The sequence below is a fragment of the Candida oxycetoniae genome, assembly GCF_023343755.2.
Source record: "Candida oxycetoniae strain CBS 10844 chromosome Unknown scaffold6, whole genome shotgun sequence".
Lineage (NCBI taxonomy): Eukaryota > Fungi > Ascomycota > Pichiomycetes > Serinales > Debaryomycetaceae > Lodderomyces > Lodderomyces oxycetoniae.
The window spans coordinates 297,071-322,353 of NW_026055365.1; the positions used below are offsets into that span (position 1 = coordinate 297,071).

General features: G+C 36.5%; 8 protein-coding genes across 8 annotated transcripts; 3 read left to right on the forward strand and 5 right to left on the reverse strand. All coding sequences in view use genetic code 12, as the record gives it.

Annotated features, from left to right (window-relative positions):
• Window positions 1-2,243: 2,243 nt before the first annotated feature.
• BEM2 (Bem2p) lies at window positions 2,244-9,287 on the forward strand (the record flags this gene model as incomplete). Its single annotated transcript, XM_049326632.1, has 1 exon — window positions 2,244-9,287. The coding sequence occupies one exon, from the start codon at window positions 2,244-2,246 to the stop codon at window positions 9,285-9,287; it is 7,044 nt and encodes a 2,347-aa protein (XP_049182308.1).
• Window positions 9,288-9,626: 339 nt separating this feature from the next.
• On the reverse strand, window positions 9,627-10,472 carry REX2 (Rex2p; the record flags this gene model as incomplete). The annotated part of the gene is made up of 1 exon (XM_049326633.1): window positions 9,627-10,472. The coding sequence occupies one exon, from the start codon at window positions 10,470-10,472 to the stop codon at window positions 9,627-9,629; it is 846 nt and encodes a 281-aa protein (XP_049182309.1).
• A 3,037-nt stretch (window positions 10,473-13,509) lies between these two features.
• On the forward strand, window positions 13,510-14,277 carry KGF56_000697 (uncharacterized protein; the record flags this gene model as incomplete). The annotated part of the gene is made up of 1 exon (XM_049326634.1): window positions 13,510-14,277. One exon carries the CDS (start codon window positions 13,510-13,512, stop codon window positions 14,275-14,277), a length of 768 nt encoding a protein of 255 aa, XP_049182310.1.
• A 406-nt stretch (window positions 14,278-14,683) lies between these two features.
• Window positions 14,684-15,916, reverse strand: KGF56_000698 (putative nitronate monooxygenase; the record flags this gene model as incomplete). The annotated part of the gene is made up of 1 exon (XM_049326635.1): window positions 14,684-15,916. One exon carries the CDS (start codon window positions 15,914-15,916, stop codon window positions 14,684-14,686), a length of 1,233 nt encoding a protein of 410 aa, XP_049182311.1.
• A 2,069-nt stretch (window positions 15,917-17,985) lies between these two features.
• CYB5 (Cyb5p) lies at window positions 17,986-18,360 on the reverse strand (the record flags this gene model as incomplete). The annotated part of the gene is made up of 1 exon (XM_049326636.1): window positions 17,986-18,360. The coding sequence occupies one exon, from the start codon at window positions 18,358-18,360 to the stop codon at window positions 17,986-17,988; it is 375 nt and encodes a 124-aa protein (XP_049182312.1).
• Window positions 18,361-19,206: 846 nt separating this feature from the next.
• Window positions 19,207-19,977, reverse strand: NOP15 (rRNA-binding ribosome biosynthesis protein; the record flags this gene model as incomplete). The annotated part of the gene is made up of 1 exon (XM_049326639.1): window positions 19,207-19,977. One exon carries the CDS (start codon window positions 19,975-19,977, stop codon window positions 19,207-19,209), a length of 771 nt encoding a protein of 256 aa, XP_049182313.1.
• Window positions 19,978-20,113: 136 nt separating this feature from the next.
• On the reverse strand, window positions 20,114-20,749 carry KGF56_000701 (nucleotide diphosphatase; the record flags this gene model as incomplete). The annotated part of the gene is made up of 1 exon (XM_049326640.1): window positions 20,114-20,749. One exon carries the CDS (start codon window positions 20,747-20,749, stop codon window positions 20,114-20,116), a length of 636 nt encoding a protein of 211 aa, XP_049182314.1.
• Window positions 20,750-21,678: 929 nt separating this feature from the next.
• KGF56_000702 (phosphatidylinositol-3-/phosphoinositide 5-phosphatase) lies at window positions 21,679-25,050 on the forward strand (the record flags this gene model as incomplete). The annotated part of the gene is made up of 1 exon (XM_049326641.1): window positions 21,679-25,050. The coding sequence occupies one exon, from the start codon at window positions 21,679-21,681 to the stop codon at window positions 25,048-25,050; it is 3,372 nt and encodes a 1,123-aa protein (XP_049182315.1).
• Between the last annotated feature and the right edge of the window lie 233 nt (window positions 25,051-25,283).

Consider the following 25,283-nt stretch of genomic DNA (forward strand, 5'->3'; position numbering starts at 1 on the left):
TAAACTTGACTATAAAAAAAGACTAATCATCAAGCTGTAATCTCATATAAACTTGACTATAAAAAAAGACTAATCATCAAGCTGTAATCTCATATAAAATTGACTAGGTGGGGTATATAAACCGCAGTCGTCAAGTATACTTTTATATCATTTTGCCTGTAATTCTTTATCATTTAGATGGTGTTTTGAAAAAAGAGGATTTTTTTTTTTATGTAGCTAGGGCTAATTTATCAAATTTGTATTGTGATTAAGGGTAGAGGGTGTTGATGCCTCCGATTCTTTTAGCAAAAAAAAGGTTTGCGGAAGTATAAAACTGAGACATACATGGCGAGGGTATGCATGAGAGACTTAAAGAGGGGTAGAAATATAGAGTAATGTGCATTTAGTGGTGTTTTCGTCGTGATTGACAAAATTTGAGATGTATAGGTGATCTTGCTCGTGTAATTGATCAATTACATAATTGTATACATTAAAAATTAAATTTTACATATTATGCAATAGAACAATTAGCGGTTAAATCACGTGATTGAAATTTTTTATTTTAGAAAATGCAAAATTACCTCATCTTTACAAGATACAACGCGTTGTTTCTTATAGTATAGATGCCCACTACAATGTAGGTGCCACCATGAGGTAGTGGCAACTAGTTGCCAGTATAGAGAGTAGTTCCCACTATAACGTTTCGTCTTTATAAAGTAGTAGTCGCGGCAACTTTGCACTGAGGGAAGGTGAGGGGAAACAAAGCTTGGAAAACAAAGCTTATATTGAAAAACAAAGCTTATATTGAAAAAAAACAAAGCTTGGAAAACAAAGCTTGGAAAACAAAGCTTGTGTTGATTTGGCTTGTTGATTTGACTTGTTGATTTTGTTGATTTGGCTTGTTGATTTGGCTTGTTGATTTAGCTTTTAATGATTCAACCTTATTTTAACATCACTATATACTGTAAATACTTGGTTCTTACAAGTGCATGTTGGCGACTTGTTTATCTCCCTATAGAGTAGTTTATGGGTCTCCTATATTAAATTATTACATACTCGCTTGTTATTGCATAAAACTTTTTCATATTTCTATTAGTTATCTAGTTGCTGGGTTTACAAGCAACAAATTGGAGTAACAAATTAGCGATTATTATTTGCGTTTTTTTCTAATTTTGTACAACCTATTATATATTGTATATATTGTCACCTACAGCAAGTGTCGATTAACAAGATATCGTCTACAAAAATACAATCAATTATATGTAATCTATGATGTAACTGACACTGATACACCTATTACTGTAGAAAGACTAACCTTGTAAAGAGAAGAAAAAGATGATGTATTGGTAGAATAATAAATGACAAGATACGTTTTCTATATAACCATAATAATTAAAATTTTTCTTAAGCGAAAAAAGATTCCATACTTGATAATTATGGATTATATTTAGTGATACCATTAAAGATGTTGGTGTGGGTGTGGTGTTAATGGCGGTAGGTGCTGGTGGTACTTGTTACTTAGCCATGGCTGATGGTTATGAGACACGACGCGTTTTATTTAAGAAATATTATTATACTACACATAACTTAACTGTTTATTTACACACTGTAAATTTTTAATACTCTATAGATTTACATATAATACACTACTACTACTACTCCTACTACTACTATTACTACCACACCACCTACTTTTTCACTGCTACTTCTTTCCTTCTGTTACTGCAACTACTAACAAAAATACAACAGGCAAAAAAAAAAAAAAAAAAAAAAAAAAAAAAATTTTAAAATTTAGAGACCCACTTTTTTTACAACCAATTTTTTTACAACCAATTTTTTTACAACCACTTTTTTTACAACCAAATTCAACACCAAGGAATACAACAAGCAGCACGGCAGCCACCGCTCAATAGTAGCATAACAACGGCTCAATAGCAGCATAACAACGGCTCAATAGTAGCATAACAACGGCTCCATAGCAGCAGCACAATAATAGCTCAAAAGTGGCAGCACAATAATAGCTCAAAAGTGGCAGCACAATAATAGCTCAAAAGTGACAGCACAGCAATTATCGCTCAATAGCAACAAGTAAGTAAGCAAGCTAGTAAGGACTCTCAAGTGGCAGCACGATACACCAGCCCACTACTTGATAGTAGCAGCACAACAGCCACGGCTCTAGTTAGTTGCAGCACAGCACGGTACACCAGCCCACTACTTTAATAGCAACAAGTAAGTAAGCTAATTAAAAACTTTCAAGTGGTATTATGAGGAAAATCTGGAGCAAAAGAGAACACCGAGAAAAGAGACGAAGCATTTCTACACAGAGTAATTCAAATCTAGATAACTCTAGTTTAGATGTAAACTCAGAGTTGCTACTGATCCATAATAAAGAATCACTGTACGATTCAAGGGATTTCGACCAGTATAGTAGACACAGCACAAACAGAAACTTTGATAACCAGTCATTCACTTATTATCCTTATGACGACCATGATATTACTTCTATAAGGGAGGAAAATACTTTGAATTCCCTGGATCTACACTATCTATCATCGCCACCACTACCACCACCACCACCACCACCACCACCATCACTATCACTACAACTACCACTACCACGCTCCTCACATTCTCATTCGCAATCCCATCCGACTAATGAGTCAATAACTTCATTGGACACTTCGATACCCACCTCTTCTGGAACTGCAACAACAGGAACAACTGCTTCAGTAGCAACTGCTCCAGTAGCAACCGCTGCAAGCTCAATATACACACAGTCTAGAAGTGGTGGCAGTGGCGGTGGTATGCAGATGAAGCTCAGCAATTTAATCCGGCAAGATTATGATACCAATCTAGTCAAATATGGTTGGTTGAACACAGTAGTGAATGCCAACAATAACAGTAATTCGTCCATGACAGCTAACAGCAGCAACAACAACGCTAATACCACAGACATAACCCAACAAAACTTGAGACTCTATAGACTAGAGTTGAAGGGATCTCTCCTATATCTATATAAACCGCCATCAAATTTAAACATCAGGAGCTTTAAAGTGGAAGACAATGTAAGAGAAGAAAAAGTAGGAGGAGCAGGAGAAGAAGGAGAAGAAGAAGGTGCAAACGAAGAAGAAAGAGAGGGAGGAGAAGACGAGGCAAATGATATAAAATCAATGAGTAAAGGGGGAGGAGATAATACTGACCAAGAAAGTAATAGCAATAGCACTGTATCTACCTTGGTTGAACAACAAAAACCAATTAGCATTTCTTGTATTGGGAGCCCCATTATTAGCAGTGTGGTACATACTTCTTCTGCATACGATTATAAATCATATACGATCTCAGCACCATTTAATGCATCATCAATATCTTCTGCTTCGGTACCAATTGTTACTACCAGTTTGACTCGCAAAATGCCAAAACAATCATTACCGCCATCTATACCGAATACACCAATAACTGCCCCACCGGCATTATGTATAACCGCCTCTGGGACATCTACATCATCAGGCTCAATCGAACCAATTACATATTATAAGGTCAAAATACCCCATCCGCAACTTCAATATGACTTTAAATTGCATAAGTTTGACTCATTTCTATTCCATAATGGAAAAAACACGCTTGAAGCAATAGTTCATTTTTTGTGCTTTAATAAGGATCCGTTGGATCAACATAGTATAAAAACAATTATCAACATTTTGCCAGTATTACCTGATTTTCATCACATAATAAGGTATATATCAATCTACGTAGAAGCCATATTTGAGAATAAATTTAGAGGTGATGAAAAAAGAAGCAAAGTTGAAAATGAAGGTGAACATGAAAACGAAATGAAAACTGCAGCAGGTACAGGTGCAGGTGCAGGTACAGGTGCAGGTGCAGGTACAGGTACAGGTACAGGGAACGAGCACACGGGTTTGGCAAATGAAGTTGATAAACAATTAGTCATCACAAGAATACTTTCCTTGCTACAGAATATTGAAGAGAATTTTTATAGTTTTTTACTCAAATCAGATGTTGCACCATATGTTTTGAAAATCTTGGAGATTTTATCATCCGTCAAAGATATTCACCAGTTGGAAAAGATGAATTTTTTTAAACAAAAGATGTTGACAAAACAACAATTTTTGATTATATTGGTAAATAACGATAACCTGTTATACGGCATTCATCCGTTTAAAGAATTATCCTCACTGGTTTTTATGAAGGAGATCAATTTGATTGATTTTGCTCACATTGTCAATGAAATTGATTTGAAGTTTTTTACTAGTTGGAACTCAAATATAGACAAGTCGCTCTTATTATACTCGTCGATCAATTTGAAACAATCCAATAAGGAATTTTTTTACAAAAGAAACCCCTTGATTTTTAATAATAACCATCATATCCATTACCTATCTCGATTGCTAATAAATCACATATTTGTTGAGCATGCCTCTGCAGGATCAATGAGTTTTTCGGTTTTGGAATCGAAAGCAAGAATTTTAGAGAAATGGATTGATTTAGGTTGTCTCTTGGATAAATCGGGTAATATGTCTTCATGGTTGGGTATATCTTCAATTATACTATCTCAACCTATTCTTCGGTTAACCAAAATCTGGTCGCTCGTATCAAGTGAATATATCAAACTATTGAAAAATGATTGGTCGCCGGTGCTATTTGAACTAGACCGTCGATACTTGGTAAATGAATCAACAGAGCACAATAGCAACTCTCCTCGGTTGGGCCAAGGTAGTGAAGATCAAATTTCTTCAAAGGACTCTTATCACATTATGGCTCCAAGAGGTTTGGGTAAAATCTACCCAAAGGAAAAAGTCATTCCTTATTTTGGAGATTTGTTGATTAACAATACTGGTGTTGGGGAAAATATAGATTTGTATGAAATGGAATCTACATGGAAAAAGATTAACTATTCATTTGACAGATGGAATGACTATTTATCCAATTTGAGCAACCATCATGACATTATCAAGTATAATGATGATGTTCTAAGGCGATACGATGCAATGGGGTTTATATTTTCTAACGAAAGTTTGAACCAAGTATTATACCTTGGTGCTAATGGTAGTAATAATAATAACAATAACAGTAATAACAACCATATCAGTAATAAAAATAACAATAATAACAATAATAACAACAACAGCAACAGCAACAACAATAATACATACGATAAGTTTAATCAAGTGAAGACTGAATTTGAATCTCAAAAAGAAGAAGGAGAAGGAGAAGGGGAAGGAGCAGAGGGAGCAGAAGGAGCAGAAGGAGAAAAAGGAGAAAAAGGAAAAGGAGACGAAGGAGGAGAAGAAGAAAAAAGAAGAAGAAGCAGAAGAAGAAGAAGCAAAAGAAGAACAAGTAGCAGTACTGGAAGTAATGGTAGTATCAATATTAATGATGGTGATGGTAATGATTTGAAGAGAACTTTGGAATTAAAGAGAAAACTACAACGGTTAATTGAACTAAACTGTGAATCGATTAATTTGGAAAAAATCATGCAATTATCAGTTAAATTAGAACCTGATTTGCCTGAAGCTTATTTAAATGTAAACACATCACAATCAGTTCTTCCCGTGACACCATTAGAGTCTACATTTACAAAGAATCAAAACCTATCTAGTATATCAATAAATTCGGTCGAGTCGCAATCATCCATAGACCCTAGTTTATTAGTTCATGAATTTAATCCATCTGCAAGGATCCCCTCGTTTAACAACAACTACTTTAAAGTGAATTTTGCAAAGTATGATGAATTAACCCAAACAGATAATAAAATTGTATCACCACAACAATTAGACCAGTTGATAGATAAACATAATTTTGTGATTGGTGATGAATTGACTTTCCGAATAGATGATTTTGTTGCAGATATGGATTCAAATAGGACTAACGTGTTGGGTACTACTACTACTAATACTACTACTAATACTACTACTAATACTGCTGCTGCTGGTAGTGCTGGTAGTGGTGAGGACTACTATGTTAATGCAATAGAAGAAGACGAAGATGATGTACCTGGTTTAGGTATTGATGTTGATGATATTTTGAATTCTGACAGATTTAACAATTTTACAATGTCCCCAAAGCATCACAGTATGCACCATGGCGCTCAGAACAGTGGTTCTTATGGTGGTAATGGTGGTAGCGGCACCAATGATACCACCAATGGCAATGGCGGTAGTAATAACACCCACAGGCGAGGAAGCAATGTCCTTGTAGCCAACTCAATGATTGATGGCACAATGAGGAAAATTTACAAATTTATACCAAAGTATGCTACTATGGACAAATTGATTGATTTATTATTAATTGATTCTAGGTATTTTCATCAAGATGTTCATTTGGATTTGACAGAGTACAGATTTGTATTTTTGTTGAATTATAATTCATTCATCACAACCAAGGAGTTGTTGGAAAAGTTGACGCATCGTTTTATCAATTCAGGAAACGCCGTATTATCCATTATGAAGAAGATGTATTTATTGAAGAAGTATAACAAACTGAGAAAAAAGAGTGTTGGTTCTGGTACTAGTGGTGGCGGTGATAACAACAATAATCTATATGAGCCTAATTTTGAAAAGAGTTTACCTCAATTACCAAAATCTTTCCCTAACTGGAATTTGGATACAACGATTGACTTGACGGACTTGGGCAAAGTTGATTATGAGTTATTGTTAAAGATTCAAATAAACATACTCAAGGTACTCATAGTGTTGATTAATAATTTTTATTCAAATTTTTCACTTAATTTGAGTAACAAGAATATATTGATTAAATTGTTGAAGCTATTTAGTAATGAGATTTTACAATGGTACAATTCAAACAAGATTGATGCATCTTTGGAAAGATGTTTTGAAAACTTGGTAACCTATTACAAGAAATTAAAGAAACTATTTGTGAAAAAGACGTACCGGCCAATTGAGATCTCCAAGTTTGATGAGTATTTAATCAACGAGTTTAAGTTTACCAACTCCCTTAATGAAGTGCCCATGAATAGAAACTTACCAAGTCATAAGAATGTTCACAAGATTGAAAAATTTCTTTACAAGTTTAATAAACTATTGACCATTTTTTACAAGGGGATAAAAGTTGAAGATTGGGTAAAGACTTTTAAGATTTTGGAAAACTCGTTTGAAATGAATGCCTTATTTGACTTTAATTTACAAAAGCCTGGTATTGCCGATAACAATGATCACTTGATTATTTCAAATATTTTTCATTATTTCGAAACTTTAGTATCACCAGGTGATCGACAGTTGATATTGAAAAAGTTTCCCTTTGTATTTAGAAAATTGTTTAAGCTATATTTCAGATTCAAGACGTATTTATTAATACAATTGACTGATTCCAAGATCACATTGGACGAAAGGTTAGATAGAATGAAGACGTTGCTAATCATGACTAAAGTAAGCAAAATGAAAATGACCAGTAATAATCAATTTGTATTTGAAAGTATTGGGTATATTCCATCATGTATTGAGACTGCTATTGTTAATGTGATTTATTCACCCGAAAGTAGAATGATGTCCAATTTGTGGATGAGGGCTGCCATGGCATTGGATCATCGTAAACCTAGTAGTGGATTTAATGATATTGACGAACTATTACCACTGAATATTGGCATTGATGATTTACAATCCACTGAGCCACTATTGCCATGCTTTGGATGGGTTATTGAGAACTTGATTGCTAGTAATCGATGCTGTTCATTTTACAAAAGGTTAATCAATTTCAACAAGAGGTATTTGATTTTCAAATTGATTAAGGAATTAGGTGTTGAAGAATTGGAAGGAAATGTTCATGTTAATGATTACGTCACATATTATGACTCGGGTGAGTTTGAGTTTTTATTGAATTTGAATGAAGGTATAGCAACACTTAAAGAGTTGGAAAAGATTGTAATGCAATTCCATGAACGCGAAAGAGTGAGCATCTTTAAAGGTACACTTGAAGAGCAACAAAGGTTGTTGATTGCAGACAATCAAAAGAAACTTTTGCGTGATCGCAAGATCATTGTCCATGGGGTTAATAGATTGAGTATTAATACCTCGACTAATGGAGATGGAGGTGGTGTTAGTGGTAGAGCTGGTGGTGGAGCTGGAGCTGGAGCTGGTAGTGGAGCTGGAGCCAGTGGTAGTAGTGGCAGCAGTGGCAGCAGTGGCAGCACTAGTCTTGGTCTCAACGCTTTTACCAATGGAATACATACTATCACCAAAAAGACGTCAAGCACTTCTTTGAAAAGACAATCTTTATCCTACAAGTCAAACTCATCATCAAGATTCAAAATAAGTGGCTTATTTGCCAAAGCAAGGCCATTTTCATTGGGTAATGGTGCAAATGAAAAAATTGTTTCTGTTAAGGAATTGCCCAACCTTGAAGGACCACTTGAACTTAAACAAAAACCATCAATTATCATCCCATTAAAGAACAAGAAAATCTTTCCAGTTTACTTACTCCCATTTAGTTTCAAAATTGATTCTGAATCGTATAACGAAAATCAATACTTTTTCCAATGTACAGGGAATCACGACTTAAATGATTGGCTAGTCAAATTAAACTATGGCAATCGACATTGGTTTTATTCAAGATTACTAAACTTCAAAGCAAGTGGCGACTATAACAATAATAACAACCTCGTTTTTGGATTGCCATTGAGGTTTATATGTATGAGGGAAGGTTCAGAAGTACCCAGGTTTCTACAACTCATATTTGATGAAATAGAAAGTAATAACGAGGATGGCGGTATGATGAGTGATGTTGGAATATACCGTATTAGTCCATCGGTATTTGAGTTGGCCAATTTGAAAAACAGTATTGATAGATTGGGCACGATTAATTTTGGATCGGTTAAATATAATACTCATGCACTTACAAGTATTGTCAAGTCATTTTTTAGAGAGTTACCTGATGCATTACTAACCGACGCCGTGATTGAACAATTTTTTGCTTTTAAACAACAACGACAACATCAAAGGGAAGAAGACATTGATGAAATAAGTACTTTTAAGAAAATACTCCAGATTTTACCAAAGTACAACTACTGCACATTTAAAGCATTGATTCGTCATTTGAACAGAGTTCATGCCTACAGCCAGGTGAACAAGATGACATCGTCGAACCTTGCGACAGTTATAGGACCTGCTTTAACCGAGGCTAGTGGTCTTGATATTTTGATCCATAATTTTGGATTTATGAATTTAATATTAGAAAAGATGATTTTGAATTACGAACTGATTTTTGAGAATAATAATCGCATTACTCAAGCTGAACAAGATAGTACTAAAAGTGAAGAGTTTGCTGAGGCTAGCTAACACTAATCACTTTGTATCACTGAGTGAGTGAGTGAGCGAGCGAGTGTGTACATATGTGTGCGTGTTTTATTTATAGACTTTTATAATGTACGTTTCTATTTTTTTTTTTACTATTATTTTTTAGTTCTAGACAACTCGAAATGTGATACATATAGTGTTGGCGCACCTGGATTACTGTTGTGACTAAATTTGTGTCTATTTTTTTTATAGCACATTATGGGAACCCCCCCCCCCCCACACACACACACAAGTGGAACAGGAAAAAGGCTTTATATTTGTGTGTACATGAAAAATAGGGTGTTTATTGAAAGATATCAGTGGTAAGTCTAGCTTTTCCATTTATTTCAAATTACCACTACTCCTGTTCTTTTTCTCTCTTTTCAAATTATTAACAGTTTCTGCAATCTGCTCCTCCAGTTTAAAGTAATTATCTCTGTACCACTTCAATTGAGCTATACTTTCTAAGATATCTGACTTTGCAGTATGGCTACTTTTCTTATCTGGCGACAAACTCATTAGTTCCGGTGCGTGTCTACTACCAAACTCCATAATTGTTGAAACGTCCAATAGTCGATAATGTAGAAAATCAACGACTTTTGGGAAATCCTTCATCATAAAGAATTTATCCATATGGATTGAATTACCAGCCAAAATTCCTTTTCTTGGTGTAGTTATATATTTTTGGATATAACTTAGTAATTCTAGCTGAACTTTTTCCAACGTTTGTTCTGGATGGTCTAGGACCCTTTGCGTTAGCCCCAGTTTGCCATGATTTTTTATACACCATTCATTCATTTGATTTAATTTTTCTTCTGGATAGTATATGGTACTTTCATAAAATTCGCCGTTATTGACTGTATTCAAATTTTCATCAGTTATGATACAACAGATTTCAATAATTCTGTCGCTCCCAAATACATCCAATCCCGTCATTTCGCAATCTATCCAAACTAATGGTTTCCCAGGTTTACCTGTAGATTTTATCAATTGGTTAATCATTTGAAAATTGGATTTTTTCACAAAAGAAGGTGATGGTAGAGAAGGTGTTTTGGAAATAGTCGTTGCTGTTGCTGCAGAATGAAGTAATTGTACTGCACCAGAAATTCCTGCAAATGATATATACGGCAGTCTATGAAATCTATAGAGCCCGTGGGTGAATCTAGTTGGTTTAATAAATCTTATCATTCCAAACGAATGCAAAAGTAGAATGCATCAAAATCACTGAATGAAAAAAAAAATAAATAAATAAACTACAAAGTGAAAAATGAAAAGATTAATACACTGTAAAAAAAGGTTTATCAAGAAGTTCATTAGACTTTAGTTGACAATATTCAGCTTATTTTGCTATAGTAGAGGATAAAGAGCGAGAGAGAGAGATAGCGAGAGAGAGAGATAGCGAGAGAAAGAGAGAGCGAGAGAAAGAGAGAGCGAGAGAGAGAGAGGCCTTGTGACAATTTGAATACTTGTTTACTCATAGGTTTTTCTTGTTTAGATGATAGAAACGGTTATATTTTGGTACTATTTATTGCATATCCCCATTACATTCCTAATAGATGCATCTGTGATTATCCCCAATGAATATCATCTTAATCTCACTAGGTTTCTAGTTGACTTCCATACTTTACAAAATAAAGACATATTACTTTTGTACCCACAAACCTGGTTCAAAATATTCATTTTCATTGAAGTTGTATTCCAGTTTCCGCTTTTTTTCTATTTTGTTTGGAAATATCTTTGTAAACAATTGAATACGAGGTATTATTTGTGGTCGTTGATTTATGGGTTCAATGCTTCTTTTACTACGTTTGTGTGTTTGGTGTATGTTGTTTGTGAAGGTAAGGGTTATGGATTAACCCAAGAGGATATTGTAAAGTTGGTTTTGATTTACATGCCTTATTTTATTATGCCTTTGACTATATTGATTTATTCGTTTAGAAAACTTGAAGATAAGGTCAAATTGGAATAGGTATCTGGTAGAAGGTCAAATTGGAATAGGTATCTGGTAGAAGGTCAAATTGGAATAGGTATCTGGTAGAAGAGGTTAATTGACTATGCGTATATGATAATGCTCTCAATGCAAAGCAATATAAGTCAGTTATAAGGAACAACACAAAATGATGCCATTTTGACCTTCCTCTGTCCCTTTCCTCGTCTCGAGGTTTGAGAGTGGTCAATGTGCTCCACTATCTCGCTCTCGATAGTGCTGCTACTAAGTGCTGTTCCACTATCTCGCTCTCGATAATGTTGCTACTAAGTGCTGCTCCACTATCTCGCTTCGCTTGATAGTGTCGCTCAAGGGTTAGGTTTTGGTATTAGGTAGTGAGGTGTATCCATGTAGTCAGTGCTGCTCCACTATCTCGCTTCGCTTGATAGTGTCGCTCAAGGGTTAGGTTTTGGTATTAGGTAGTGAGGTGTATCCATGTAGTCAGTGCTGCTCCACTATCTCGCTTCGCTTGATAGTGTCGCTCAAGGGTTAGGTTTTGGTATTAGGTAGTGAGGTGTATCCATGTAGTCAGTGCTGCTCCACTATCTCGCTTCGCTCGATAGTGTCGCTCAATTTAGCTTCTCCTAAAGAGAACTACTCTATCTAGGTATCTATATTGAGAAAACCAATCAATACCTAGCTTGGTTACTAAAGCTACATCACTTCTCTCTCTTTCTCTTTCAAGATGGATTACATAAGCCACATAAAATGGTGAAAAATAAAATGAAGCTTTTAGAAAAATCCTAAATATGTCGTTTTAACAAGGTTCATCAAACCTAAGAGCCCATAACGGAAGGGTATCTGGAAACCGTAGCTTTCGTCAAATTGAAATACTGAAACATACATGTTGCAAAATACTCAAAAACGGCTCTTTTTCTATCTCTTCCATCTGCGCTACCACATATGGTAGGCATTTCATCTCATAGACTCTGTAATGGAATGGATAGAGCACTGACAGGTTTGATTGCTTCACCTATTTAGATTTTCTTGTAGACTAGTGTAAGCATTTAATAACTATTGAACCCACCAATCGTCTGTGGTTATCTAGAAGAAAAAATGAAGTGGCAGAGAAAGCAAAGTGTAATACTGAATTGAGATTTCATCATGAAAATGAATATGCTATCAACTCGAATCAGAGCGACACTATCGAGCAAAGCGAGATGGAGCAGCACTTTGTACCTGCCACCGACTATTGCAAAATTTAAAAGTCTATGGTTTAGATAATTGCAAAGTCAAACATTAGTCAGTGCTGCTATCTCGCTCTCGATAGTGTTGCTATTAAGAGATGCTACTAGGTGCTGCTACTAAGAGATGCTACTAAGTGCTGCTGTTAAGTGATGCTACGAAGAGATGCTACTAAGTGCTGCTACGAAGAGATGCTACTAAGTGCTGCTACTAAGAGATGCTCCACTATCTCGCTCTGCTCGATAGTGTCGATAGTCGATTAGTAATTTAGAGAAACATTCCTATATACCAAAAGGAGATAAACAAAAAAAATTTCAGCCTTAAAACTCGTCTATGCAATGAGTCAAAGACCATATTGAGTAAGCAAATTCAAATTAGTTTTCAAGATTATAGTGAATCGTTTATCGGATTAATGGCGGAGTTTAAGAAAATAGAAAAAAAAAATGATTTGTAATAAAATGACCATTACAATCTATTTGGCCAATCGGTAAAACTATTGGTAATTTGTTGCGCATACAGAACCCAACAAATACTAATAATTTATTTCCTCCTTCCTTCTCCTCCTTCCTCCTTCCTCCTTCTCCCTCCTTCTCCCTCCTTCTCCCTCCTTCTCGTTATATCTCTTTCTTCTTTCTCCTTTTGACAGAAGATCCTTTTGTTTCCCACAAAGTTTCGGTCCATTTATTTTCTTCAAAGTTTGAATCAAAAGTTAAAAAAGGGTCGTCAGAAGCGGCAAAAATATGCATGCCGCTGCCGCCTTTTTTTTTTTTAGACCGAAGCCCAAAAAAGAAAGATCGGAGTAAACCTCCCATTATTTTTTTTTCTTTCCACTAGCTTTCGGGAATCGGATTTTAATAACCTTTTTCAGTATTAGTAACCCCCCTTCTTCCCCATCTTTAGTCTTATACATAGCAGTGTGTAGAAAACAGTATATAAGAACCCTCAGTTATAACTAGGAATTGGTAATGGAGGTTCTTTGTCACTAGTGGACAAGGAGACAGTAGTATAGGTTATTCTAATTTTCAAAGCTCTTTTATATTATTATCATCGATAATGTCTTTACCTTACCCTTGGAAACTAGAATTTGATCCAAGCTTACAGCAACACTATTACACAAACATGGAAGATGGTACAATAAGCTTTGATTCTCCTTGTGAAGTGTATCATCGCAAGCAGAAACAGCAAAATTTATCTACAATCTTGGGTATAAAGAGGAGGTTATCCAATAATTCTAATAACAATACAAATGGTGCATTCAAGGCTGCTAACAAAAACCTTACCCTATTGCAGAGGTTCAAATCTTGTACCAGATGGAAAAGCAATACTAGTGTAAAGCAAAACGAGGCTATCAAAGTACAGGTGAAGAACATAGAGAACTCTGAGGAGGACTCTTTGAACAAATCAACTAGTCCAATAGATACAGTGGATGGCACAATACAGGGGGTTGACGAGCACTATTTGCTTAATAACGACAAGTTTAACCATTTCAAGAATTTTGCAGGTACTAGTATAGACGACCAGAGAGAGCCAAGGGTGGAGGGTCAAGCTCATGAGGAAAACGAGGAGTTGGTTTCTTATAATAGTGAAGAGGAGCCTGAATACGAATACGAATACGCATATAATGATTACAACGACGACGTTGGTGAGACTATGCAAAATCAAGTCAGACCATTTAACTACAAGTACATATACGATTCTTACGGCGATTATGAAGGAGACGACAAAAGTTTTGATTTCAACAATAGCTTTCAAGTATATGATTTTGATAAAGAGAATGAGAGAAGAGAATTGAGACTACAAATGTTAAAGGAATTGTATTGAACACTTTTACCATGCATTTTTTTTTTTTATTTTATTTTTTACTGGAATTAACCCACTGCCAAGGGGGGCGGTGCTGTTTTGCTACTCCACAAGTCATTTGAAATAAGCTCATGTTGGTTAAAGTTTAAAAATTTATTTTGTTGGTTCCTCCTTGCTTTCCTACTTAGTGTTTTTTTTTTCTTTCCTTTCTGTTTATTTATGTATTTGTTGGGCTTTTAGGGGGTAACGAAGAGGAGGAGAGGTGGTTGACGACTGAATCTTGAAAATACTAAGCTTTAATAACTCCGTTGCATATTTAGTTCTTATTCGTCATTTTTAGTTGTTTAATTTTTGTTTACTGTACATAGTTTTTTCTTTTTCTTTTAATCCAAGCCGTGCGTATTTTGTTTGAGCTTTTGAATGGACTTCATGGCTGTAAATCCTGTTCCAAATTGGTAGTTAGTTTCTTCATGATTTCGCGGGTCAGACCTTTTTCAAGTTGGTAAAAGTTCTGACCAGCTAGATAAAATCCTATATCTTTATTCAATGCAAACCGCAACGTGGTGTCTGGTTCTGCTGTTTCTGCTATAGTTTTCAACTGTTTGTAGGCACTATACATGTAGCCATAAGGTGGTAAACTCTTTGGCCCACTTTGGTATTCTTTATACAAGTTATCGATAAACTCGGTGCGTATACATCTCGCAGGTTTACCAGAGACTACGTCAATCATTATAGTATTATTTAATACTGGGGTGGCTTGGGTTAATTTGCTGAAAAAACTAGATGTTGTTGATTCTGGAGATGCGAGGAATACCGTGCCTAGTTGGCATGCACTTGCTCCATTCTTTATATACCAATTGATTTGTGATGTATTCATTATGCCACCTGCTGGAACTAAGAAAGGTCGTTTATCTTGCTCAAGCTTTTCAACGTATTGTTTTGTCTTTTGGAATAGTGATTGTGTTGATAAGTTTTCGTCCCATATGGATTTCGTAAGGAAGTTTCCTCGATGACCACCGGCCTCGTATCCTTGAAGGATTATTCCATCAACTCCTCCTCCTCCTTCTCCTCCTTCTCCTCCTTCACAAAGTACACGAACTTCGTCTATTGATGTTGCAGTAACAAACACCATAGCATCCAACTCATGAAGTTTGGCAATTGTGGCATGTGAAGGTACTCCGAAATGGAAACTTGTTAATTTTGGCTTATATTGCTCGAGAAAATCAAATAGTTTCCCTAAAGATTGTTCATCTTGTTCAGTTTCTCTGAATGAAATATTGCCATTGGTGAATTTGGTTTTACCAAGTATGGATTCAGGTAAATTTAGTGCATTTTGATAAAGGGTTTTCCAATTCGCAATCTCAGATGATATAGGCTCAGGTTCAACTTTATGACAAAAAAAATTCAAGTTTATTGTATTTGAATTGTTCTTATTGGCTAAGCCCAAAGTGTACAGGTCAATAAGTGATTTTAACTTGTCAATTGAGTTTGGATGTAGGAAGTTGATTGGAGCTAATGGAATAGCTCCAAGACCACCGGAATTAGTCACTGCCGAGGCCATCTCAGGAGTGGATACTCCGGCCATCGGAGACTGGAAAATTGGGTATGATATATCTAACTTTTCAAGTAAACATTTTGAAGATGATCTTTGAGCTATCATATTATTGTATCAAAGTATATCAAGTTTGTTGTAGAGGATATTTCAATATAACGTAATAACGTGTGTTTCAAGTTTCGACAATTGAATTTTTGAAATTTTAAATTGTTCGGAATTAACAGCCCCAATTTGTGGGGGGGGGGGGGGGGGGGGTTGGATTTATCTAACAGACATATTGCACAGAGTTATTCAATCGGAATGTATTGCACTACATGAGTATCTTGGACTACGAGGAATACGCACATACACTTGCATTACATACTTCTCCTTAATGGAAGGGGAAAAAAACGACAAGTTGGTGACTCAAAATGACGGCTCTTGTATTTCTTACTGTTGAGTTCTTTAAAATCCGAAAAAGTAGAAGCTCTCAAAGGAAAGCTGACGAGATATTTACAACTGAATGAAAGTTTAAACATGGTTTTAAACTCTACTAGTTGCCAACAAGTGGCAATGGTACCAACTTCTGTCTCTTATTAGACTGGTAAATGTCCACCTCCTCTTTGCTAGTGGGAAAGATTTTTGCATTGGCCAAAAAAAGAAGATTAATTGCTGCAAAAAATATTGCTACAACACAAAAGTGAATATTTTTTATGAATTATTTTTTGCACCCATATTATTGTGAGTTCATACAGGAGGTCAGCAGTTTAAAAGTTTTAGGTGATACGGATAGGTATGTGCTATAGTGGAAAGAGAAAACCAAAATGGGTGGATAAGGGAGGGAATGAGGAGTATGTGTTTGGCCTTGGATTGAAGGTTTAGAAATTTCTTTTCCTAATCATGTTGATCTCATACAATTTGATGACACTATCGAGCCAAGCGAGATAGTGGAGCAACACTGACTAATAACACTATCGAGCCAAGCGAGATAGTGTTGTAACAAGCTACTGAGTATTGCTCCACTATCTCGCACTGCTTGATAGTGGAGTAACAGAGACTAATAACACTATCGAGCCAAGCGAGATAGTGTTGTAACAAGCTACTGAGTATTGCTCCAATATCTCGCTCTGCTTGATAGCGTTGTAACAAGCTACTGAGTATTGCTCCAATATCTCGCTCTGCTTGATAGTGTTGTAACAAGCTACTGAGTATTGCCCCACTATCTTGCTCTGCTCGATAGTGGAGTAACAAGCTACTGAGTATTGCTCCACTATCTCGCTCTGCTCGATAGTGGAGTAACAGTGACTACACCTGAAACTACCCTTTTCATCTCTCTTCTCTCGCTTTGCTAGCACCTTCTCCCTAACTCGGCTAACAAACCTCAATTTACAACATGTATCGACAGCATTCAATGACCGCATACACACGGGTTTGACTGCGTCCATCGATAATGTCGATAGTGTCGCTACCAAGTGTTGCTCGATAGTGTTGGTCGATAGTGATATGAGATTTGTTTCTTTCAAATTGCAATATATCGCAATTATAGTTTGTTGATACACGTGTTTTTTGAATAGGACGAAATATACACCAATTTTTTCAATTACTGATTGAAAATCTACCTCTAGAAAAAACCTATAGATTGGTTGCTCTGGCCTTGAAATCCAGTTCATATCAAGTGTTTCAATAACAAAGCAATCCCGTGTGCGATGAAAAATTCCCATCAAAAAAATAGACTATCCAGCAAAGTGAGATAATATACCAACTACACAAGACTATCTCTCTCTGTTCGATAGTATACCAACTACACAAGACTATCTCTCTCTGTTCGATAGTATACCAACTACACAAGACTATCTCGCTCTGCTCGATAATACCAACTACACAAGACTATCTCACTCTGCTTGATAGTCTATGCTTTTTTTTTTTTTTCTGTTATCCAATAAATTTTAACGAGACTCTGATTACTCACCAACACGTAAAAGGTCAAAACATCAAAATAATTTAATCTAAAGCAGAAAAAGGGCCATTTTTCAGGATTAATAAATAAGCATTTATTAGTAATTTCTTCATATTCTATACAGAAATATTCTCAACGTTCAACAAGTTTTCCCTTATTCTTTCTCTCTTCTTGTTTTGTTTCTTCTTTTTCTTTTTCTTTTTTTTTTCTTTTTATTTTTTTTGGCTATTCTCTTCGTTTAGAAATTGGTTTTATAGTAGTAAGCACCAAACGCAAGTAGGAAAACAACAACAGCAATCAATGGCACATTAACCGAACCTTCTTCTGATTTATAGCTTTGAGCTCTCTTAGCCTCAACAGGTTTAGCGCCTTTCAAATTTCCAATAAACAATTTTGCCAATATTTCATGAGCCTCATCGGAATGTCCAATATCATCAAAGGCTTCAGTAGCATCTGAACCTGCGACATCCAAAAGAACCTCTTCCCCTCCAGGGTGCTCATCTATGTAGCTTGATACATTATAAACTCTACCATTTATGACCACCCAACAATCATCATGTGTTGTGTGTTTGGAAATTTCATCAGCATCAAATACTTTAACCTCGGACGACATAGTGTTAATTATAAAAGATATAAATATATAAGTATATATATGTATCACTCGATAAGTAAAATACTTTCGTGTTTTAGCAGAATAACAAAAGTTTCGAGAACAAGTATTTCAAGTTGGATTACCACCAATCAAGTATGAGCACTTCTAATCAAGTTGACTTCAATTGGGGACAACAATCAATCAACCTTTAGTAGAAAATGTTTTATCCTTATTTATACGAATTCAATTTTTTTTTTTTTTTTTTTTTTTTTTTCAACTCTGAATCTCTCCACCTGGGAAGGTTGGGTTTTTTTTTTATTGTTTGTGCGGAGGAACAAGAACCAGAACACAGGAAAGAACCAGTGCGATTAAAACTAAAGTGCCTACAAAAATCAGTGTAAATGCCCTAATTCCTTCCAGTACCACCGCCATTTCTCTCCCCGCTGACTCTTAATCTTTTTTTATATAGAGAAGTTGTGGTTTATTTGGTTATTGCTTGATAATGGGCTGATCTAACCATTTACTATCACAAGATGCCTGTGAAAAAAAAAAAAATTTGAATGTAAAAAGAAAAGGAATACGTAGAAAGTTGAGAGGCATAAATCAAGCACCTAGTTTGGGGGAAAGGGGACCAACCTTGGGTTGTTAGAGCAATGAAACAAAGACTGGTATTACACACATATTATTGATATCCCATTACTCCTGTATTAAATGATCCAAAACAATTTTTGTACTGTTTCTCGTACTGGGGATTGTTCTACCGTATTGGGAAATAATTTACATTATGCCACACACCCTCCTCCTTCTCCCCATCCTCTCAATTTATTTTGAAAATAATGGGCCTTAGTAGTAAGTATGTAAGGAGGTCTATATCTTGCTCAAATCGTAATCTATTCCTTTGCTTTTCAATTCTTGCACTTTTTTCTTCTTTGCTTCTTCAAACTTGTTTACCAAAATTTCCCATTCCTGTTTAGTTTTTGGCTTGTCATGCTTATCTTTAACAATTTTGTGCACCGGTATCACTTTGAATTTCCTTTGAGCGTTTTTGAATAAGTCCTTATGTGGTGTATCGACAACTTGACATTTGATCAAGTGACCAAACAAAAGATAATTATTCATTGTTTCCGCCGCAGTTTGGGCTACACTGTAAGAATCAAACTCGAGAAATGCAAAATGCTTTGACTTACCTGTTTTCTTATTACGCGAAAGCTTTAGGTTGGTAATATCACCAAACTGATTAAAGTATGTTTTTAATTCATTCTCCTGGAACTCAGATGGTAATCTCCCTATATATATGATTCCTCTTTTTGGTTTCTTTGTTTTTGATGCGGATTTAGTCGACGAGTCTGATTCTTTCTTCATTACTTTATTCACCTTGTGTCCCGATGTGGCTGGTTTGATAGTGTCTTTGATTTCCTCCTCCTCCTCCTCATCATCATCATCATCCTCCTCCTCCTCCTCCTCATCATCATCATCATCACTTAATGAGTTGTATTCCTCGTCTGACGAAGATAGAAGTTCCAAATCTTGGTCATTTGGTTGTCCAATCGCTTCAGGTGCGGTCTTCTCGACCAAATCGCCCTTAGGCTTGACGTTCTTAGCCTCAACGTTCTTGTTCTTACCCTGTTTCTTAACCATATTGGGCTCCGCTTCTCAATAGAAGATCTCATCCCTCATAGTTTTTTTTTTTTATTCTTTCTTTTTTGCGATGAGCAGGATGAGATTTTTCACGTAAAATGTCGTTCAAAATGTCGCATTTGTCGTATCCATCATATCATTCTAAAGCCCTTTTCAATAGGTCATAGGTATAAGTTGGAAGACCAACAATGTTGAGGTAATCACCAGTAATTTCCTTAAATAACAAGCAACCTCTCTCCTGAAACTTGAATCCTCCTGCAACTTCCAAGCCCTCTTCACTATCTATATACCCATTCATTACATCCTCATTATTCAGCTTGAATTCTAATTTGGTTATACAATGATTTTGAAACTCTAGTATCGAACTGCCTCGTATTTTGATTATTGTAACAGCTGAAATTACATTTACTTTTGGATATCTTGAATAATACTTGAAGAATCGTGCTTGTTCAATCTTGGTGCCTGGTTTTTCAAAGATCTCGCCATTGCAAGAAACCACCGTATCGCATGTTATAAGAATGATATCTTCTTGACTATAATTTTCTTTGACAACTTTGACTAATGCCTCAGCCTTGCGTTGGCTTGTTAAGATTACATACTCAAGAGGTGTTTTATCTGATTTTGTCAAGTTTTCTGCAAAATTTGACCCAATTACATCGAATTTGCTAATGCCGAAATTCGTCTCCAAGATCTCCTTTCTTCGAGGAGAAGTAGAACCAAGTACTAATCGATACTTGTCGAGCTTTTGATGAACACTAGTGACAAATGGCATTTACAAGAATTGAGTAGTGGTGAAATTTATGGGGGCTAATGTAATATATTTTATGCGCACTATTGAGCAACAACCAACACTACCGAGCAACACTATCGAGCAACACTATCGAGCAACACTATCGAGCAACACTATCGAGCAGAGCGAGATAGTGTTGTGATAAGCTACTGAGTTTTGCTCACAAGCTACTGAGTTTTGCTCTACTATCGAGCAACACTATCGAGCAGACACTATCTCGCTCTGCTCGATAGTGTTATAACAAGCTACTGAGTGTTGCTTTACTATCTCGCTCTGCTCGATAGTGGAGCACACTAACTACTCAACTACTATTCAAATTCAGCGCATTCTTCATTCTAGCAAGTTAGAGTACTATCTCGCTTCGCTCGGTGAAATTAAGAGTACTATCTCACTCTGCTCGATGGTGTTACTGAGTGCCATCTCACTCTGCTTGATAGTGGAGCATTGACTAATAACACTATCTCGCTTTGCTCGATATTGTTACCGAAGCACACTCGATAGTGTCCTTTTTTCCACCTTTTCCTTCCCTTTCCTTCCCTTTCCTTCCTTTTCCTTCCTTTTCTTTTCCCTTCCTTTCCTTTCCATTCGTGACACGCGCTTTTACTCATCTTGCCCTTTTCTCTTTGATTTCATTTTCTGGCTTCACCATTGCTATATGTTTGATTGAAAAATTTCAAATCTGAAAAGTTTAAAGGTTTCTTTGTTAAAGCAAACTTTTCGTCACACGAGGAAATTACTTACTAAAAGAGAGAGCCAAAGCTTATAGCATTTACCAAAAGACTCAAGTCTATAGCATCTGATACATAGCATTTTGCATTCTACGAGGTAGCACTGGAGACGTAGCATAGCATAGCATAGCATACTGCTCCCCCTCCTCCTCCGCCCACCTCCACCTCCACAGATTTTCCATAATGAGACTTTTATACAAGGATAATCCGAGAACCTTGGTGGTATTTTCAAATACCTATAGTTTAACCTTTCGGACCAATTTGAAACAGACTCAGCTACCGAAACCTACAGTTAACCTCGAACTAGTCCCCAATACAAGCATTACTTCAGATGAAGAGTTCAAGCCGTTGCTCAAAAAGGACATTTACGGGTGTCTTGGGTTGATGTATGTCGAGAAGCAAATCTTTTTAGCAGTGATAACCTCAGCTCGAAAAGGTGTCGCTTCTCCAATACAGGGAGAAACAGTAGATAATATCCAGTCGGTTGAATTCATCTCGTTGAACAACAATGAATGGGACTTTGTTGAATTGGACTCACAGGGGTATCCGATCCTTTCACCAGAAGAGATGGAAGAGGATAAGTTTACTCGGACGCAGCATCCTTGTATCGAGTACAAAAAATTGCTATCCAATAGGTCATTCTACTACTCAAACGATTTCGATTTAACTTCAACATTGCAAAGTCGAGGCGTGGAAGATACTCTCGATACTATTGGGCATTATCAACCACAATACATGTGGAATTCCTTTCTAATAGATGATATGATCAAATTCAGATCAAACTTGGACAGACATAACCAATTGATATTAGATGATAATAGGTTTTTAACTATGGTGATTAGGGGGTTCGCCAAAAGTATGAATACAAGAGAAGGAAATGATGACAGAATTTCAATTATATCCAAGCAATCTTGGAAAAGAGCCGGCACAAGATACAACACTAGAGGTATTGATGATAATGGCAATGTAGCCAACTTTGTTGAAACCGAATTCATATATTATAATCCATCTAAATCCTCAGTATACACTTATACTCAAGTAAGAGGCTCAGTACCAACTTTTTGGGAACAAGATTCAAGCTTGATAAATCCCAAGGTAACACTCACAAGATCTTTAGAGGCCACCCAACCAGTGTTCAACAAACATTTTTCAGATATTTGCAAATCTTATGGCGTTTGTCATATTATTGACCTTTTGTCCAAAACCAAATCTGCCGAGATTCAACTATCCAATAGGTACAGGCAATTATATCAACATTGCAATCTTAGGGAAGAAATCGAGTATACCGACTTTGATTTCCACCAAGAAACAAAAGCGGCCGGTGGATTTGATGGCGCAACAAAGATTCTTCGTTCCATTCGTGAGTCAATGCATCAGTTTGGGTTTTTTTCGTACGATTTAGAACAAAATCAAGTAATCACGCGTCAAGATGGCGTGTTTCGAGTAAATTGTTTGGATTGTCTTGACCGTACAAATGTAATTGAGCAAGTGATATCAAGAACTGTACTTGATATTATTTTGAAAAGCCAATTAGGAAATGGGGGGAATGAAAACTCAATCCGCAGCAACTCTATTAAACAATTGCATAATTCGTTATGGGCAGATAATGGCGACGCGATATCGCAGATATACACCGGTACAAACGCTTTAAAGTCGTCGTTTTCAAGATCTGGAAAGATGAATATTGCTGGAGCTTTATCTGATGTAACAAAATCGGTATCTAGGATGTATCAAAATACATTTGTTGATGATAAAAAGCAATCGACAATAGATTCATTGTTGGGAGTTGCAGGGCCACTTTCCAAAAAAGTCAAAATTTATGACCCCGCAAGCGAATTTGTTACCTATGGATTAAAACAACAATCCCATGTCTTTTCCACTAGTAAAAAAATCCAAATATTCACAGGCACTTACAATGTCAATGCTTTGGAACCAACAAACTCAATCGATCTAACTCCGTGGTTGTTCCCACCAGAAAATAAGACATTGCCAGATATCTACGCCATTGGATTTCAAGAGTTGATTGAGCTCAATGCCGGGTCAATTATAAACTCCGATGCATCTAAGCCTAGGAGATGGGCCGCCATTTTGAATGAACAACTTAACTCGCAAAAAGAGCAATATGCGCTTTTAAGAACAGAGAGCATAGCTTCGATGTCATTGTTTTTATTTGTCAAGAAATCAGCAGTTGAACATGTAACTAGGGTTTCTGGATCCTTTAAGAAAACGGGGTTGGGAGGCATTGCAGCAAACAAAGGTGCATGTGCGGTGAGATTTGAGTTTGGTGCTACTTCCTTTGCATTGGTGACGTCGCATTTGGCAGCCGGGACTACTGCAGTTTTAGAGAGATTCAATGAATATACTACGATAATGCAGGGATTAGTATTTACGAGAAACTACTCTCTTCAAGACCATGATCACGTCATTTGGTTTGGAGATTTGAATTACAGATTAAATTTACCAAACTATCAATGCCGAGAGTTGATCGAAGAAGGGGCAATTGATGAGATGATGCAGAGTGATCAATTGAAAGAGGAACTAAAATCAAAAGGGGCCTTTGGTGAGTTTAGTGAAGGAGTTGTTAAGTTCATGCCAACTTATAAATTTGATAAGGGGACTTCGGATTATGACACATCTGAAAAGCAAAGAGTTCCATCATGGACCGACCGTATTTTGTACCTTAGTGCCAAAAAGAAGAGAAACGATTTGGAGCAGATAAACTACAATGCAGTTCCGGATATGTTTTTAAGTGATCACAAGCCGGTGTATTCCACTTTTCAAGTAACCGTTGAGTTTGTCGATAAGGAAAAGAAGGGCGAAATTGCGAAGGAGTTGTACACTTCGTATAGAAAAGAGCATGGTAATTTATCTGACTTGGTTTCACTACACAGTTCTTCGTCAACTCCCACCATATCATCAAAAACTAGCGAGAGCAATTTCACTAGTGATACTTTGAACGATGTTGATTTGTTGGACCATTTTGACGTCGAAGCCCCAAGTTTGCCATCGAGGCCACATCCCAACAGTAGCGCGCCAAGAAGAGTACCACTTCCTCCAGCAGCTAGAAAAGTGATAGCCAATGTTCAACCATTGCCACGAAAATTGCCCCCGGCTCCTCAATCATATCTGATACTAGAAGATAACAATTCCAAACTTCCAACTCGAAATTTACCACCACCTGCACCTCCTCAATCATATTTCAGTTTAGAAAATACAAACTCAACGCTGAAGGTGTCAAGTATAGAGCCATCATCAGTGAGAGTACCAATTGGATTTTCAGCATCTCCCTTGATACCTACTAGTAAATCAAATCTGAACACATCTTCACCTATTGCGTCACCTGTGCCAAAAGTGAACAACAAGGCACCAGAGACTAAACCGATAATTCCTTTGAAACCCTCAGCGTTGTCACTGACCAAGTTAAAGACAATTGAAAATAGCAAAGAGGAATCAGAGAAACCAAGGAGTAATACACCTACTCCGCCAGCTCCGCCTGCGGTTAGAAGTACTAGTTTGATGACTATGGCAGATTGGAAACCATTAGTCCCCAAGTAGACGCAGTACAGTCTTTGAGGCTAGAACAAGTTGCACCACAAGATGATGCTGCCCAAGTAGACGCAGTACAGCCTTTGAGGCTGTGATATTAAACTACTAGAACAAGCTGCACCACACGATGATGCTGCTTTTTTTCATGTATCGAGTCCGCGCCTGGGGACCATGAGGGTGGTGTGAACGTGTGGACATATAAGAGTACATGTATTATGACCGATTATCCGACACTATCAAGC